The sequence below is a fragment of the Muscardinus avellanarius genome (genome assembly GCF_963383645.1).
Source record: "Muscardinus avellanarius genome assembly, chromosome: 3".
Classification (NCBI taxonomy): Eukaryota; Metazoa; Chordata; class Mammalia; order Rodentia; family Gliridae; genus Muscardinus; species Muscardinus avellanarius.
The window spans coordinates 106,568,026-106,588,181 of NC_137788.1; the positions used below are offsets into that span (position 1 = coordinate 106,568,026).

Consider the following 20,156-nt stretch of genomic DNA (forward strand, 5'->3'; position numbering starts at 1 on the left):
GAGACAGGATTGCAAGTTTGCAGACAGCCTCAGCTACTTAGTGAGACCCTCTTCAGCTTAGTAAGACCCTGTTTCAAAATAAAGAATAAAAAATAGGAATGGGGGTATACCTGGGAGGTAGACCCCTGGGTTTAGTCCTCAGTAAAACACACACACACACACTTTGACACAATAAGTCATTTTCTTAAGAAGTTTAATTACAAAAATGTGTTTCTGTATCATTTTTGAAAATACTGAATTCTAGTTCTGTTTTGTTAAGATTTCAAAGTAGTTATTTTAAAAACAAGAGGTAGAGTATTGGATAATTGGAGTAACAACATTTATTTCAATATAATACTTTTAGCCATTGACTTCATCTGCTATAAAACCATTTCCTCAACAGAACAGAAAATAAATTGACTTATGTTATACTGCCTTGCCTATAGTCTTCTGAAAATAAGAACCAAAAGAGAGTGAATGTATAATTGGTATCTAGCTAACTGGTAGTTTGTCTTTTATTCAACTCACTATTAATTTTTGGAGTTGTTTGTGCCTTTAATTAATCCTCTGACATTGCTTTGGGAAAATATGCCATATTTTCTGAACTTGAGGATCTGTATCTGAAAAATGAGATTTTTTTATGGTGACAAAATTGGTTCCTGGGGAGGTGAAAAATCTCACTTTTCTCATGTTTTAAAGTATAGATATGTGTACAGTCATAAGTACATACTTAGTATATACTTAGTGTCAAGATGTCAAGGAAGGAGAAGGCAATTAGTTTTCTTAAAAAACCTAAAACGGCTTGTTTGGATACCATAATGAAAAAAAGATAAACACTGGACTAGACCTTTCACAGTTTTCTTTGGCTTTGAAAACGTGTATTTCTATATAAAATAATAAATAATAAGTTCCCAAACCTAAAAACTATTAATTTTAAGCTGGGTACGGTGGTGCACACCTGTAATCCCAGTACTAGGGAGGCTGAGACAGTAGGAACACAGGTTCAAGACCAGCCTCAGCAACTTTAGTGAGACTCAGCAACCTAGTGAGACCCTGTTTAGAAACAAAAAAAAGAAGCCGGGCGTGGTGGCGCTTGGGAGGCGGAGACAGGAGGATCGCGCTGGTTCGAAGCCAGCCCCACTGGCTTAAGAGACCCTGTTTCCAAAAAATAAAAAAGGTCTGGGAGTGTAGCCCAGAGATAGCAGGGCTTCCAGAAACCCCAGTACCACCACCAAAAAAAAAAAAAAAGAAACAAAAAAGAGCTGCGTGTTTGTAATCCCAGTTATAGCCAGCCTCAGCAATTTAGTGAGAACCTGTTTCAAAATAAAAAAGTAAAATAGGGCTGGGGTTGTAGCTCAGAAGGTGTAGAATGCTTCTAAAAACTTAAAAGGGCTGGGGTGTAGCTTGGAGGTAGAACAGCCTGCCTTCACTCTGCAGGGTCTGTCTGTCTGTCTGTCTCTCTTTCACACACACACACACACACACACACACACACACACACACATGCACGCACGCATGCACGCACACACTTACACCACTCTAAATTTTTATGTGTTATTTTATAAGTTAAATTGTTGCTTTTGTGAAATACTTGAGTTTTTGTTTTAGAGCTGATTTGTTACCTATGTACTTTGACACACTATGATCAACCTAAAATTTATCCAAGTTTATAAGCCTCAAATTGTTTTTATAAAACAATGAAGTGAAATGGACTTCTCAATTCTCAGTTGAATCAGTGATTTCATTTCTTAAAAAAAATATATGTCAAAAGGGCATTTAAGCAATGTCATTTTAGGGTGTTTTAACATTGGTTTATGATAAAATGTTAGTGATTTAGGTTACAAATAGAATCTAAATTAAACCATCATATTGAAGAAATGTATTATCATTTGTGCACTTAAAATGTAGCTAAATTTAGTAAAACTTTGAGGACCAGAATGAATTTTCATTGTTTATTGTAGATATACAATAATTAGGCATGTCATTATACAGATTTTGACCATAAATCAAGTAATAAATCTAAAGCAATGGAATTTAATATAAAGACATACTAAAGTATGATACAGCATAGTCATTAATTATTTACTTTATTAAATGTGGAACACTATTATATGTAAAACATCATGATGCTTACATTTTGAAGTCTGAACCAGATGTATCTGCCTTTGAGAAATTCTTAATACAAGAGGCATAAAAGACTTTTCTAAAACTTCAAACATTCACATTTCATAATTGATTTTTATCTGATTATCATTTTTACATTGCATTCTGAACCTGTGACCCTCTTTGCCATGTCTACTCAGGAAGCTTGCTCTTTTATTGATGTTTTTTTAAAGTCTGCTGTTTTTACTTTAATCTCAGTTTTGATCTTTAGGAGGTACAGCTGTACTTCTGCTAACTTTACAGCAGGTTGCTATATCCTCTGCTATACTACAGCTAGCTGCGCTATAATTTTGGGCCACAATATTTAAAAATATCCATCTACTTCTCCTTAGTTATTTTAGCTAAATTCATACTGTAATTACTACCTTGGACTTTCTCTTTCTTCTGTTGTTGGAATTAGAGTTACCATTAATTCAAATTTTTGTAATCTTAAGGTATTCCATCACTTGTTGAACATGGCCTAGCTTGACATTTGGCAGGGTTTCAGTCAGCATCTATATGCAATATTAGACATTATTGATTTATTGTTTCAATTTATTCTGAGCCGTAATAGCAGGATTGGTGCCAAACTCAATATTAAAGTTTCAAAATATAACACTTTCTTTTTCTAGGCATCTAGATCCCCCCCCCCCAAAAAAAATTTTGAACATCATTAAAATACTGTTAGGGAGATTTCATTAACTGCATATAGAAATTTAGTCAGCTGCCTTCCTTAGATTTTGTGTTATCACAATGAGGGGGAAAATAATTTTTTTAGTTCCATGTAACCTGGAATATGAGACATAGCTGAAGAGTTTCTAAAGCTACTTTTTCCTTAAGAGAGAATACAGGAAAATACTCTTTTTCGTTTGCCCATTCACACTATAGTCACATTCCATGTTGTAGGCCATTACTTAGGCATCTTCTTTTGCTGAATTTTTGTTGTTGTTGACTTGAGTGTGCTTATTATTCCAAATCTCTAGATACTACCCTTCTTGGAAGAATTGTATGAATTGCATTTTCTATGACTTTGTAAACTAATTTCTGCCTTCTCCAAACTTCTGATCTTAATTATTGACCTTCATCACATTTGCTATGCTGCTCTGATTTTATTTGTACGCATATCTTTTCTTTGCCTACTTTATATGATTTTTAAAGTTTTTTTTTAAATTCAAGCATTAAAATTATTTATTATTTAGACTCAATTTGAACCTGTTAGGTTTGGATTATATTTTTAGAAACAAAATGTCACATGTGAACGAGGAATTTAAGAACAAGGCATGGTAGCACACTTTTGTAATTGTAGCTCCTTGGGAGGCTGAGGCAGGAAGTTTGCAAGTTTGAGGCCAGCCTGGGTAACTTAGCAAGACCCTACCTCAGTATGGGGAGGGGACTTAAGGTAGAGAATAGTACTTAAATGCAAAGTAGAATGTTACAGATGTTTTTAAAAAGAGTACCAAAAACTAATGCCTTAGAAACATGCGACCCATTATTTCCAAAAATAATGGGTAGGGTGTATATATAGTCTTATCCATTATTACTTACCAAGTCTTTTCAGAACAAATCTGTTATCTTTTTGATATGCTTTATTGTGAAGTTATAAATTAGCAGTAAAAAGTGATTTTCAGCGAGAAGCTTTAAATATTCGTTCCATGCAGCCAATATCTATTCTTTTTTTTTCTTTTTTTTTCTTTCTTTTTTTTTTTTGGTGGTGGTGGTGGTACTGGGTTCCTGGAAACCCTTCTACCTCTGGGCTATACTCCCAGACCTATTTTTATATTTTTATTTGGAAACAGGGTCTCTTAAGCCAGTGTGGCTGGCTTCGAACCTGCACAATCCTCCTGTCTCTGCCTCCAAGAGCGGGGATTATAAGCATGCGCCACCACGCCCGGCAGCCAATATCTATTCTAATTCAGATGGTTTTATCAGTATAATTTCAGAATTTATTACCTAATTTAAAGTTAGCCTTAAGATTAACTTTTGAAGGCTGAGTGTGGTAGTACACACTTGTAATCTCAGCATTTGGGAGGCTGAGACAGGAGGATTGTGGTTTGTGGACAGCCTCAGCTACTTAGTGAGGCCCTCTGCAACTCAGTGAGACACTGTTTCAAAATAATAAAAAATAGGGCTTGGGGGAGTAGCTCAAAGGTAGAATGCCCCCTTGGATTCCACCCCCAGTAAAAGATTAATTGTTGAAAATTTCATATGATCTCCTCGTAGAACTAGTAGTATTTGAGAAGAAAAAACAAAAGAAATCAATACCAGTGACCTACCTTTGTATTACTTCCTTCTTAGTATTTGTGTTGGGAGGAGACACAACCTGTATCAAGGTCTTAAAATCCTTCCAAGTGTGTTGTATTGTAGTCTGAATAAAGGTTACTATTAAGGAATAGTATATAATGTTGGAATAGATGTGTAATTGCCATGTTTTATTTATTTTTATTTAACTGATAAGTTATGCATGAAATTCTTGGTGATTGGTAATTTGACATCTTCTTGCTATAGGTGAAGAACATTTACTTTTAAGTTGGCTAAAGTTTTAAAACATATTATTTATTTCTTAGATATTATAATTTGTTATTAAAGTATATAGTGAAGGGTCGGGGGGTCGGCGCAGGAAAGACCCAAGGCCAGCCGTCAGAGATAAGCAAGCAAGCACGCAAGCAAAAGCTTTATTAAGCCAGCCCAGCTCCCTTTTATATCAAGCAGCTGGGGATTTTCTGAAGGAGGGGGCTTCCGCTCACAGCGGAAGATCGCACAAAGTACGGGATGTTTACTGATTGGATGGTTCATACCCCAGTTAGTGTGTTATCAGGGCACTGGTTGTTGGACATCCCGTGGCCCCTTTGGCAAGCTATGAGGTAATCAGCACATTCTGGAAGAGAAGCCGGAGAGGTGCCATCTTTGGCATCACTGGGCTGCTTATCCTAACATATAGTCTACAGCTAACTCTAACTCATGATGTATATTCAGAAATGTTTTCTTATATGTATGTATTATAGCAAGGGATTTTAAAATTATTTTCATTTTTTGAAGAAAAAGCTCTGTGATAAAATCTGTATGGCTTCCTTTTGAACCACCTAGATTATGTAATTACACTATGTTTGCCTCTGCATTTGTTCTCAAAGGATCACTAGACTTGTTAGTGGAGTTACAGTTAGTAGTATGTTGATGTATGTTCTGAAAAATATCAGAATAATAGGAATATTTGTAAGTCTTTTTTTGGTGTGTGTGTGTGTGTGTGTGTGTGTGTGTGTGTGTGTTACTGAGCTGTGGGACATTCTATCTCTGAGCTATACCTCCAGCCTTATTTTTTATTTTGAAACAGTATCTTACTAAGTTGTGGAGAGTCTCACTAAGTAGCCTAACCAAGAACTTTCGATCCTCCCAAGTACTGGGATTACAAGTATGTGCCACCACACCCAGCTTATAAATCTATTAAAAGAAAATCAAATGTGGATATTTTAAAGTGGCTCATTTTGTAAAATAAAATAATAAGGCTGAACTAGTTTGCACTCCCACCAACAGTGTAAAAGAGTTCCTCTTTCCCCACATCCTCGCCAGCATTTGTTATTTGATTTCTTTATGGGGTTAGATGGAAGCGTAGTTTTGATTTGCATCTCCCTGATGGCTAATGATGTTGAACATCTTTTCATTTATCTATTGGCCATTTGTATTTCTTTTGTAAAGTGTCTATTCAGTTCAGTTGCCCATTCTTGATTGGGTTATTTGTTTTGCTAGTGTAGTCTTTTGAGCTTCTTGTTTATTCTGGATGTTAGCCCTTTGTCTAAGTGGTGGCTGGTAAAGATCTTTTCCCATTCTGTAGGCTTTCTCTTTATTTTCTTGTTGGTTTCCTTTGATGAGAAGAAACTTTTTAGTTTGATGCCATCCCACTTGTTAATTCTTACTGTAATTTCCTGAGCTTTGGAGGTTTTGTTGAGAAAGTTACTGCCTGTGCCTGTATGTTGTAGTTTTGAACCTATGCTCTCTTCTAATAACTTCACAGTCTGGTATTTCTAAGTCTTTGATCCATCTTGAGTTGATTCCTATGCATGGTGAGAGGTAAGAATTTAGTTCCATCTTTCTACAAATGGATAGCCAGTTCTCCCAGCACCATTTGTTGAAAAGGGTGTCTTTTCTCCAGCATACAAGTTTGGCCCTGTCACAGGCCAGCTAGTCCAATGGGGCGCGAGTTTGCTCGCAGTCGATGGTCTCAGTAAAGGTGGGGAAGGATAGAGTGATTCTACCACAGATTCTTATCTGTAGCGGTTCTTTCCTAGGAAAATAATCCTATGATCAGTGCTTTTAAAAAGAACCTGACATGGATCGATGCTTCTTGTGCAATCGAACACTTTATTTTGGACACAAGATTTTTTATATATTCCCCTCTCCCAGTGAATTTCTAGTAAAAAGAAGTGCAAAACACCCAAGGTACAAAAGAGAGATACACATGCAAATTACCAACCCTGAACAAGACAAAAGTAAAGCCTGGGATATTCCAGGTCTTTGTGTTTGAAATCAGTCCCATTATCTCAGGTGGGCCTTGTGCTCCTGAGCCTAGCCCCCTTTGGCCTTGCAGCTGCAGAGGCTTCTATTTGGCTAAAAGTCACACCCAAAAATCACTTGAAGAATCCAGTTTGGTTTTTAAGAGTTTTCTTTAACCCTTTCGGAGCTCATTCCTAGGGCTTAGTCCAATGTCCTCCTTTATAATGGGGGACGAAGTCTGAGATTCCAGCTTTCATATAGTTATCGTAAGGAAAATCCGTGTTCCTTCATGATGATCTAGGGAATTTCGATGAATGTCTGCTGGATTTTGTCTGCAATACTATCCGCTGTCTGAAAACTTAAACAAACTCATGACACAGTTTAGCAGGTAAACACCAAGAAATAACATGAAGTCTTTAGATTTAGTTGTCAGATATATTTCTCTAGCAGCTGAGCATTTTCCTTCTTTTAATAATCCATATTCCTATCACTAACCTTCTGCAACTTTCTTTTCTTTTCTGATTACCCTAATTCTCTCTTTCCCATTCGGGCCAATCTCAGGATAAGCTCTTCTTCATACAAAATACTTTCTTATTCTCACCATATTTTCTTTCTTTCTTTCATCTTTATACATCTATTTTTATCTGTCCTTTGTTTTGACATAGCTATTTTTTAACCAGGTGGTGTCGCTGTAACTCTGTAACTCCAGGCATCACTATTACTACGTGTAAAAGCCAAGGTCAAAGGTGGACTGGAATGTTGCTACTGCCTCTAATTACCATTTGAACAAGGCTCATCTAATTACCATTTGAGCAAGGCTGAAAGTTTGCTGGAAAGATTATTTTACATGAATTTAATTTCTTTCGCAGTCCTAATCTTTTTCCCACCGGAGCAATTTCATGTGGAAAGTTAAAAGAATCATTACCAAAAGGATAGTAGTTATGAAAGAATATCTAAAAGTGGAGAATACTTTTTGCCAGCGACCACACCTTCTCTCGGGGCTTATTTCTCACGTTGAGAATCGCCTATGACTACATGGATTCTCACACATGTAGATGCGGAGATGGGGTGGACAGCAAAGTCTTGGCATGGCCCCTTTGTCAAAGATTAATTGACTATAGGTAGAGATCAGTATGGAGATTCCTTAGAAAACTGGGAATGGATCCACTATATGATCTGGCTTTACCACTCCTGGGTATCTTTCGAAAGGGGTTGAAATCAGAGAACTACAGCAACATATGGCATATCCATGTTCATAGCAGCACAATTCGTAATAGCCAAAATATGGAACCAACCTAGATCTCCATCAACAGATGAGTGGATTGCAAAATTATGGGAAATACACACAATGGAATTCTACTCAGCTATAAAGAAGAACAAAATCATGTCATTTGCAAGAAAATGGAAAGATTGGAGAACATTATGTTAAGTGAGATCAACCAAGCACAGAAAGAGAAGGGACTTACGTTTTCTCTAATATGCTCAAACTAGGTAGTATTAGGGATACCAGAGGGATTCCAGATAATGGAGGAGAAACCTCAGCAAAGCTAGAATGAAAGGATAGGAGAGGAAAAAGGCTGAGGTTGATTAATGAAGGAGCTACATCCAAATTTGTGTAAAAATATAAATATAGCATGGTTAACCTGGATATTCATTGTTTAGATGGGGGAGAAAGGGAAGTGGGGGGAGGTTACCAAGCATAGTCTGAATGTATGCCATTTTCAATATGTTCCACATTAAAATAAAAAAAATAAAAAATAAGACAATAAGAATAAAATAAAAATTATTTTGTATACCAGTGTTTCAGGGGGAGAAGAAAGCTTTTGTAAACAAATACACACGGTTTTTGTTTGCTCATTTCTTTCTCTTGTCCTATTACAGCCGTAAAGCTAGGTCCTGAGTCATTCAAGTTCGATGGTGCAGTGGAGGCTGTGGCTGTCCGGCAGGCTGAAAAGTATTACATCCTCCGTCCAGAAGTCATTGAAACTTACTGGTACCTGTGGCGATTCACTCATGATCCAAGATACAGGGAGTGGGGCTGGGAAGCAGCACTGGTAAGCAAGCCAGTATTTTATTTTATCTACAAGAATATCAAATCACGCTCTCCTATAGTATATCCTTATCCATGCTTCTTCATTTTGGATAACGAATAGGGTGATTTTTATTTCTGTTATGAAAAAACTGTTAGTCTATCTACGTTTCCTGAGTGATAGAAACAAACAGAATCTTGTTTTGTTGCCGGCTATTGTGGCACCTGCTTGTAATCCAAGTACTTGGGAGGCTGAGACAGAAGGTTTGCAGCCAGCCTCAAGAATTTAGTGTAACCCTTTTTCAAAATAAAGAAAAAGTTGGGAGTAGCTCGGAGGTAGAATGCCCCTGGGTTCCATCCCTAGTACTCAAACAAACAAACAAACAAACAAACAAACATAAAACAGAGAATCCACAACTATCTGTACCTGGGAAAGAAAAAAAATATTAGTCTTTTATAAAAATATGGCTTATTCCTGGGTGAGGGATGTTTTATTCTCAGAGATTTATTAGTTATGGTAGATAGTACTAAGTATGATGAATATTTATATCCAAATAATTTAACTTAAGCTTGCAGTCTAGATGAAATGAATAGACATTCCAGTGAGATAGGCAGTGCTCGGAAGTTGTTTAGGCAAGTGTGTACAAAGTGTGCTTTAGGGCTGGACGTAGACTGGGTTATACAAAGAAAATGTTTCACAGTGGCAAAGTTGGAGCCATTATGTGGATGGTGTTATGTGCCAAATCAAGTGTACTTGATTGTTCAGGAATAAGACACACACACACACACACACACACACACACACACACACACACACCCTTACCCTTGGTAAATACTTCTACTTTTTATTTAGCAGTATTGGAGATTGATCCCAGAGGCATTTTACCTGTGGGCTGTACCCCTCACCCTATTTTAGTTTTTATTTGGAAACAGTCTCACTTAGTTGCTCAGTCTGGCCTCAAATCTGTGATCCTCTTGTCTGAGCCTTCTAGGTTCTAGGACTACAGGCCTGTACACACACCATGCCTGGCTTTTCAGTAACGTGTGTGTGTGTGTGTGTGTGTGTGTGTGTGTGTGTGTGTGTGTGTGTGTACTGGGGATGGAACCCAGGGCCATTTGCTTCCGAGCGATACCCCAGCCCTATAGTTTAGTTTTTTTATTTTTGAAACAGAGTTTCACTAAGTAGCTGAGGCCATCCACAAATCACAATCCTCTGCTCTTGGCCTCCTGAATGCTGAGATTACAAGCATGCACCACCACACCCGGCTGTTTTTCAGTAACTTTTGACAGTCACTTCATATGTTCTCACATGTACAGTGGTGACAGAAAGCTCTTTGCTTATCTAAAAAGCCCTCAGGTTTTCTTTTTTCCTTACTGCGTACTACCCATGGAAGCTCCCTGACTTTGAGAATCTATTATAGGACCACTAAAGCTTTTCAAAGGGGAAGGAACTACTGAAGGCTTTTTTTCAGTGGGGACTAACAAAGCAAAAGGATCTGATTTTAATCCATAAATTGGAGGGTTTTGGAGACCACTTCAGCAATCTGGGAATTATGTGATATCTTAAACTATGGTAAGGACACTTATGTGTCTTTATCATTCCAACATCGGCAGTCTTCGTGGGCAGTGACAATAGGGGAATCTTGGGAGCAAGGTGATCACACAGAACAGAAATAGGTGTGGCATTTACTGCTGCTGCTTTCCCCCAGCCCCCTGAGTTAAGGACTGGGAACACTGCCGCTAGTGAAACTTGAGGAGGACTCTCCCACAGTTGAGAGGACAGCCAGACTGTTGGCACTGTGGTTTGGGAAAGGGCATGTGTACACACACTGCTGCTGTTAGTGATGACATTCTAGTGCTTATAAATCAAGCAACACTTGAGGTAAAATCCTGGAATGAGTCTGTTGTACTTGAATGTTCCTTAATCTGTAATTAATAGTTCTTTCTTAGAGGGATGAGGGAGATACATCTGAATCATTTGGGATGGGGGAATGGGGTGGAAAGTGGTGAAAATGCACATCTGGTCTTTGAAAAACACAAAAGATAATTTACCCCTTTCCTAAGGTCTTTTCCTCTGTGCTGTTTTAAAGCATGACTCTACTTTTATCTCTTAGAAGAGATTTGACAAGCCCAAATGGTAGTTTACATCTGTCCAAATTTGAATTATAGAAGTTAGCATTTTTGCTTTAGTAGACTGTATGCACATATGCAGACTCAAAGTATAACCTGTGAAGAACAGGAAGTGAAATAATTGTGCTCTAAATTCAAGTGTGGAAAGCATGCCACGATGTGAAGATGGAGTGTGGAGACAAAACAGGCTTCTCACCTTGCACAGGGCTGCTAGTGCATCACCATTGGCCTCTCCTGTTGGATGTAAAGAAAGAAATGGGAAGGCAGCGTGAGACACGATGGCACGTCTGTCTTTTGCAGCCTTAGCTGTCCTAGTTCCATCTTCAGTCTTTCATACTGAAGTACATTATGCATTACATTGGAAACTTGCCCTCAGCAGACGACTCTGAGGGGCTGAGGGACTCATCATGCTTCCCTGCTGTTTCTCAGTATCCTAAACTGTTCTCATAGTTCATACAGTGATGAAGACACAGCCAACGTGGGGGATGGTACTTACAGTCAAAATACGCTTAAAGTATTAAAATATTTTAAATATTTAAATCTTTTGCCAAGAAAGCTCTAACCCCAATTATTATCGAGATGGAGCTTTAAAGGACAATTTGATGAAGTACTTTCAGATTTAATTTTTTACTAGAAAAGACCAGAAGAGAAAGAAAAGTTACAAGACATGGCATCAGTAGTTAAGTAACAACACATTCATTGGATCATATTTCAAGGGTAGGTAGAGTAGAGAAAGAAAAGAACCTCAAGCATTTTCAGCTCCTGAATGTTTTAGTTCTGGAGTATGGTATACCTGCATAGGCAGGAAATTTGGTTGCTTTGAATTAAAAATAGAATTGAGAATAGATTTCATTTTATTCAGTATATTTTATTTAGACATGTTCAAAGATGCAAAAAGTGATATAAATTAAGAATCTTAACCTCCAGTCAAGCAGTAGGAGCAAGTAGTTAATACTGTGAAGTAAATTATCTGCTAAGTTTTTTCATCTGAAAAATGGAGACATGATGAACCTCATAGAGTTGTTGTGGAATTTAAATGTCAGTGCATGTAAAGCTCTTAGAATACCCTTCAGCACAGTAAATACTTCATAATTTTTAGCTCTTAAATTGTAATTATTATTGTTGTAGGTATGTAGATGGACTCTCTTTGTTAGTTGGTTCCACCTGTAATGCCTAACACAATGTCTGACATAACATATTTTTGTAGAAAGTATCTCTTATTACTGGTACATAGAAAGCTCCTAAGTAATACTTTTTCTAGCATCTTGTGGTTTATTATTTATCCTTGGAAATGATAAAGTTGAAATTCAGATTTGTAATTCAAGGTGATAATATCGAAATTCAAATTTTTAATTCAAGCTGGCCTTTGTCTTGAATTTGTTAGAATTAATGAGGCTTTATCGTATTAGACAGGTTCCTAATTCAGGAATTTGACACTTAAGCTAGGAAAGTGTAAGATATAGAAAGATTAAAGAGCTTTAGAGAGGGACAGATTCTACTATGATTAATTTTTCCAGTATGAAAATATTTCCATTTGATAATACATTATTCTTAGGTTTAATATATTATTAAGGACTAATTGGCATTATTCTTTAGTCAGAATTTCATGTAGATTTCTAGGAACTTTTGATTGTGAGTATAATCTTGCTCTTCAAAACTTTTGGAATTCTGTAGAATTCAGACAGATTTTCTTGTCTGATCTCTTTTATAGGCTATTGAAAAGTATTGCCGAGTCAGGGGTGGATTTTCTGGTGTCAAGGATGTATACTCCCCTGTTCCTGCACATGATGATGTACAACAGAGCTTTTTTCTTGCTGAAACATTAAAGTAAGTAAATACCTTTAAATTTGTTAAAAATTAAATTTACTTTTAACCAGTACCTAAAAATGTTAAAATATACAATGCTTGCTATATTGCATGCATTGTATAATGCTTTAATGAGGTTAAACGTATCTCTTTAAACATTTATCAATTCTTTATGGTGACAACTTACAAAATCCATTATTCTATCTTTATAATAACCCTACTGTACCAGAACTTTTATCTAATCATAGCTTGGTGCGCACTGATAAGCCCTTCCCTCTCCCTGCCATCCCTACCCTCTCCAGTCTCTGGTAGCCACCATTCTGTTTCTGTTTGTATGACTTTTTTAGATTCCACTTATAAGTGAGAGATCATGCAGTACTTATCTTCTGTGCCTGCCTTATTTCACTTACATAGTGTTTTTCTCTTCCACCCTGTTGTTGTAAATGACAAGATGTCATAGTGTCTTATGAATGGATAGTGTTCCATTGCGTATATGAACCACATTTTCTTTATCCATTCATTAAATTTTTTTATTATAGGCTGGTTTTGCTGTATGATGCATTATGACTATGTGACATATTAGACTAAATTTTATTACAAATATCTTTTTCTCTGATTGGGTCTGAAATCTTCAGTTGCATCTCAGGATGAATGACTTAGACCAGAGGTAGATATTTTATCAAATACGTCATATCCTTAAAGTATTTTTATTAGCTTTTTGGGGTACATTAGAATTACTTAGAAGGCTTCTTAAAACATAGACACATGCTTCTTTCTCTTTCACTGTCTCTCATTTTCCCTTCCTTTTCCACGTCTACAATTCCACATCCAGACCCTTAATGCTGCTGAGATGGTTTGGAACATCTGCTGTGGTCTGTTTCCTACCTCTAAGCATTCCTTATTTTGATTTGTCCTGTGTGGTTATGCTTGAGACTGTATAAGATGGTCCTAAGAGCACTGCACTGGAAGACAGTATGACAGGAGCTTTCTTGGCCACTATTGGGAATCAAACCAAAGGCCTCGTGCATGCCAGACAAGCGCCGTACCACTGAGCTACATCCCCAGCCCTTCGTCACATTACTTACTGTCTTTCTCTTCACATGCGCATATATGCATAGTTTTCCTCATTTTAAAAAATTATTAAGCCAGGCATGGTAGTGTGTGCCTGTATTTTCAATACTTGGAAAGTTGAGACAAGGTGATCCAAGGCGACAGACAGCCTCAATAAGTAACATGACTCTAAGAAACCTAGAGAAATCCTGTTCAAGAACAAAAGGAATGCTGGAGACGTCGCTTGGAGTTGGAATGTCCCTGGGTTCAATCTCCAGTAGCACACACACACACACAGTTTTTTTTTTAAATATTTTATGGACAGTTTGCAAGTTAGTCACCAGCATATTTCAGCACTAGCCTTTAAGAAAATGGTACTATCCTACTAGTTATCACACTTGAGAATTTTATTTAACATACAGTACTGTTGTATAATACAGTCTATTTTCAAATTTCTTTTAATTGTTCCAATAATTACCTTTGCTTTTTCTTTTTTATACCCCAATCTAGGAATTGGCATAAGACCATTTGTTGCATTTGGTTGTCAAATCTTTTCAGTCGCCGGGCGTGGTGGTGCACGCTTGTAATCCCCGCACTTGGGAGGCGGAGACAGGAGGTTCGCGCAGGTTCGAAGCCAGCCTCGCTGGCTTAAGAGACCCTGTTTCCAAATAAAAATACAAAATAGGTCTGGGAGTGTAGCCCGAGAAGGGTTCCATCCCCAGCACCACTGGGGGGTGGGGGATCTTTTTAGTCACCTTTAATCTAGCACATACTTTCCCAGACAAGCTTTTGTCTTTTATAAAATTGAAATTGTTTAAGTATTCAGGCTAATTACTTGGATGATTGTACCTCGTTAAGATTTCTTAGGTTTTCCTAAACTTAGGTTTAACATTTTAGACATGAATATTATATAGTTGATGTGTACTTATCATTACGTCCTTTGAAGAGGCACATGACAATATATTAGCCTATTATTTGTATTTTTAAGTTTGATCATAAGTTAGATTGATTATAGGGTCATGCAACTAATCTTTCCTTATGTAATTCATAAATTATTTGTAGAATGAGAACTTAGAAATCATGTGAATATCCCCTTTCCAATAGTCTTTTACCTAAGATTATTAGCATCTTTTAAAAAGCAAGGAAGGGAGTATTTAAGTTTACACAAGGAGTGGTGAAACTCAGCTCCATCCCTGCCTAGTCTCTGTCTTGAATGAAACTGGAGATTTCTTTTCTAAAGTGGTTAAACTGTAGAGTGTATGCAAGTAGAGATAACAAGTACAGCTAAAGTTAGACACAAGACTGGAGGATTTTCTTTTGGGAAAATTGACTAACTCTCAACACACACACACACACACACACACACACACACACACACACACACGGCATGATATCACATGCTTGTAATCCCAATATTGGGCTGAGACAGGAGGATTAATGGTTGGCGGCCAGCCTCAGCTTAGAGAGGCCCTCCATAACTTAGTGAGACCCTGTTTTAAAAATAAAGAATAAATAATAGGGCTGAAGCGGTAGCTTAGAGGGAGAATGCCCCTTGATTCAATCCCCAGTACCACCAAAAAAAAAAAAAAAATGCTGATACAGGAGCTTCCCTCAGTAAAACGGCCTTGTCCTTGCCCATCCCTTTGTGTCAAAGCCACTTGTAAATACCAACCTGCCTAGTTTCTAATTAGCTTTTTAGTTCCTTATAAATATTAATATTAATAAACATTAACTTGAAAAAGTTTATCAAACTATAATATTTGCATATGTTTGTGTTTGTAAGCTATAGCTTATGTATAACTGTGGGAGTTATAGTTATGTAGATTTTTAAAGTTCATTTAAAAATAAAATATAAATATAACAAGATAATTTAAGGAAATATTCCAGAAATATAAGGATATGAGAAAACCAGTAAGATCCCAGTGTCAGGGGTGACAGATCGATCCCTCAGTTCAGGAACTCAGGAACAAGGAGTTCTTGGATTTTCATGGCAGAAAAAAAAAATTGAATTTAAGCACAAGCAGGTCAGAGTTATTTAGGAAAGGAGAGATACATGTTCAAGGGAGAACAAGGGCCACCTTGAGAGAGTGAGATAGGCACTGTTGGGGTCTCAGTTCTTTCTTAGGAGATGCACTGGTGAGGGGTGGATAGGTGCACCACAGGGAGGGAGGTCTGACAGCCCATCAGGGAGTGGCTGGGTGGGTCTTGAGCCGCACCAAGTTTCAAGCATTCCTATGGCTCCTCTGTTTGCCAAAAGTCTCAGGAACTTTAGGTAAGAGAGTTAGGCCCTGAGGATTAAAGGTGTGGGCCTTTGGGGGATGTTTCCTGAGGAAAATCAGACCCTGTAGGGTGAAGATAAGCATCATTATGGAGTATTTAGATTTAAAGGCATAACCTCTGCCTGTCCCCTCTGTCTCCTTTTTACCTATTGTATTTCTCCTATCCTTTCCTCACCAGCATAGTGTATGAAAACAGACTCTGATCTAGGCATAGCATCATGGAAACCAGGGGAAAAGGAGAAATCTAGTTTTCAATGAGAGGGAGAATGAAAATCTCGTTAATAATGATCTGGATTCAGAGTGATTTTAGACGTGAAGCAGTTCACGCAAAATTAGGACAAGAAATGAATCCCAAGCTAGAATTCTAAGTTTTTAGCCATGTGGGCTTCAAACATCAACTTTCATGTATTCTTTCCCAGAAAGTTTTGGAGGCTGTGGTTCATCAAAACTAGACATTAACCAAAAAGGACGGGATGGGGATGATCAGGAGAATACAGAAAAGGAAGATTCAGGGGGTAAACCATCCAGAGTGAAGAGCTCAGGCCCTGGAGAAATATCTTCAGAATTATTATAGAATGCTTATACCTAAAGATTTAGAGAGCAGAGTGATAATTGGTGAAAGCTTTAGATATACTGTTAATAATAAATGCAAATCAGCCTGCTTTTTAGAGAAGGGAAAATAATGCAAGAAAGGAAAAGCTGTGAGTAGCTTAAGTTAACATAGGAAATGGCTTAAGGACATTTGTTGAGTCTCAGTTGTTTTGTAAAAACAGAGGAGATAACTACTCTGCCAAGTTTCTCCAGTTGCCAGAAAGAGAAATATGTCTTTGGTTCCTCTAAGAATCCTCAGCTCTTTATTTTTAATGAGATTGTAGTTGTTGGAAAGCCCCTTATAATAAAAATACCAAGGGACTAAAAATACCAAGGGAGCGGTTTTTTTTTTTTTTTTTTTTTTGGGTACTGGAGATGGAACCGAGGGCATTCTACCTCTGGGCTACGCTCTCAGTCCTATCTTTTATTCTTTATTTTGAAACAGGATCTCATTAAGTTTAGGGCCTCCCTAAGTAGCTGAGGCTGGCCATGAACCCTCACAAAATGCACACCACTACGCCCAGCTCTGAGAACAGTTCTTAGCCATAGTGCTTGAATTGTCTAATAATATCTCCCATTTGGATTTCCAGTAATTTTATCCCTTTGTATCATTTACTGGTATTAATCAAGTCTTAACAAAAGCTCTGGAAAAGCATCTTATTTTAAATCTGTACCTCATGCCTTTCTATTCATCTAGATCTTTCATTGAATTAGGCTTTCATTGAATCTTAACTTATTTATTTGAAGATGTGATATGTGTTTATTACATATTTATTTGAAGATGTTATAGAAAAAAGTATTCACGTCAAGGATACATTTCAACCACATTTTCTGAGTTTCTTTTTTTTTTTTTTTTGGTAGTACTGGAGATCGAATCCATGGACATTCTCCCTCTGAGCTATTTAACTTTTTTATTTTGAAACAGGGTCTCACTAAATTGCAGAAGGTTTTGCTAAAATGTGGAGGTTGGCTGCAAACCTATGATCCTCCTGTCTCAGCCTCCTGAGTACTAGGATTACAAGCATGCGCCACCACGCCTGGCTTGGAAACAGTCTTTTTATTAAGTATATTACTAAAGAGAAGTAGCATAAAGCCAAGTTTACTAGCACAGTGTCTATTTTCTCATACCAGAGCCTGAAACAGAAATTATGTCAATGTATCTTTTTGGTTTTTTTTTTTTTTTCCTATTTGTGTCTTAAAATCCAAACTTTGAATATAATGGCAAAATTCTGGAAAGCATAAGAGTATGTCAAAGATTTTAATTGTAGTCATGTGCCACTTAATGACAGGAATATGTCCTGAGAAATGTGCTGTTGTGCAACCACCATAGACTATGCTTACACACGCCTGGATTGTAGAGCCCTCTCTCCCCTAAGCTGTGTGTCATAGCTGATTGCTCCATGGCCAACATCTACAGCATGCTGCTGTACTGCGTACTCTAGGCAAGAGCAGTGATAGTAGTATTTGTGTATCTAAAACAGAAAAGGTTCAATAAAAATACGCTATGAAAGAGAGGAAATGGTAGACTGTATAGGGCACTCACCATGAAATAGTTACAGGAAGAAGTTGCTGAGTGAATTAGTGACTGAGTGGTGAATGAAATTGAAGGCCTAAGACTTTACACCACTATAAACTTTATAACTGCACACTTAGGTTATAATAAATTTATTAAAATAGATTTCTTCAATAATTAGCCTGAGCTCTACTATAACTTTTTTCACTTTATAAGCTTTTTAAGTTTTAAAACCTTTTTGATTCTTTTGTAATAATACTCAGCTTAAAGCATGGACATATTTGTACAGCTGTACAAAGATAATTTTTTACTATGTCCTTATTCTATGTTTTTATTTAATTTTTAAATTTTTTTCTCGTTAAAATGTTTTGTAAAAAAGGAGGACAATAAGAAACAGACACGCAATAGCCTAGGCCTGCCCAGGGCCAAGGTGCCTTCACGTCTTTCCAACTGGAAAGTTTCCAGAACATAACACACATGGAGCCATCATCTCCTACAACAGCAGGACTGTCTTTGAGAATGCTGCCCAATGACCTGCCTAAAGCTGTTTTACACTAACTTTTGGTGTGTGCGTGTGTGTGTGTGTGTGTGTGTGTGTGTGTGTGTGTTGCGGTGCTGGACATTGAACCCAGAGGCATTCTACCTCCAAGCTACACCCCCAGCCTGATTTTTTATTCTTTATTTTTGAAGCATTGTCTCACTAAGTTGCAGAGGGTTTCTCTAAGTAGCTGAGGCTGGCCTTGAACCTGTGATCCTCCTGCCTCAGCCTCCCCAGTACTGGGATTATAAGCATGTGCCAGCATGCCCAGCTTACACTAACTTTAAAAAAATTAAGTGGAAGGAGTACAGTATAAGGATAAAAAGTATATGTAGTAAATATATAAACCAGTTACATAGTCACTTCCATTATCAAAAATTATGTACTATATGCTGAGCGTGGTGGCGCACGCTTGTAATCCCCGCACTTGGGAGGCAGAGACAGGAGGATCGCACAGGTTTGAAGCCAGCCGCACTGGCGTAAGAGACCCTGTTTCAAAAAATATATAAAATAGGTAGGTCTGGGAGTGTAGCCCGGAGGTAGAAGGGCTTCCAGGAACCCCAGTACCACCAAAAAAAAAAAACAAAAACAAAACAAAAAAAACTATGTACTATACATGATTGTATATGCCATATTTTTATACAGCTGGTAGAACAGTGGGCTTGTTTATAGCAGCATCACCACAAATATTTGAATAGTACATTATACTATAATATTTTGGGACCATGGTTGTATATGTGATCCATTGTTGAACAAAACATCATTATGTGGGTGTGAGGCTCTATTCAGAGCTGTAGGAAAGGATTTGTGTAGAAAGATATTTACTGCTATTATAAAAGTAAGAGTCATTACATGTTTAATAATAGTAAAATGTTTAAAAAATTATGTCACATCCAATATAGATATCATGGAGTCAGGAGTTTCTTTTTTTCATTTACTTTTCATAGTATAATACTAGTTAAGTGGCCGGGCTTGGTGGCGCACGCTTGTAATCCCCACGCTTGAGAAGCAGAGACAGGAGGATCGTGCTGGTTCAGAGCCAGCCTTGCTGACTTTAAAGACTCTTTCAAAAAAAAAAAAATATATATATATGTATATATATATATATATACGTATGTGTGTGTGTGTATGTATATATAATTAGGTCTGGGAGTGTAGCCTGGAGGTAGAAGGGCTTCCAGAAACCCCAGTACCACCAAAATAATAATAATAATAATAATAATAATAATAATAATAATAATAATAATAATGTGCAAATGTGCATGTCTGTGGAAAATATATAGATATGTATATTTTACCAATATAAATGTGAACTGTGGTTGTGTGTGTGTGTGTGTGTGTGTGTGTGTGTGTGTGTGTGTGTGTGTGTGTGTGTGTTTATGGTATTGCGGATTGAACCCAGGGGCATTCTACCTCTGAGCTACACTCCTTGCTCCTTTTTCATTTGAAACAGGGTCTTGTTAGGTTTCTGAGAGTCTTACTACAATGCTGAGGCTGTTCTCAAACCTGCAATCCGTCTGTCTCAGCCTCCTAAGTACTGGGATTACTGGCATGTGCTACCATACCCAGCTCTCTTATCACTCTTACTTAGTAGTTTTTAATTGTATAATTTAT

At 37.3% G+C, this 20,156-nt stretch overlaps 1 protein-coding gene across 1 annotated transcript in view; it reads left to right on the top strand.

Annotated features, from left to right (window-relative positions):
* MAN1A2 (mannosidase alpha class 1A member 2) overlaps positions 1-20,156 on the top strand; it is a gene marked incomplete at both ends in the record, with an annotated part of 166,644 nt that overhangs the window by 136,964 nt on the left and 9,524 nt on the right. The window contains 2 exons of the mRNA XM_080693211.1: positions 8,488-8,660; positions 12,477-12,592. Of these exons, the coding sequence (XP_080549337.1) occupies positions 8,488-8,660; positions 12,477-12,592 (289 nt within the window). The remainder of the gene's footprint in view (positions 1-8,487; positions 8,661-12,476; positions 12,593-20,156) is intronic.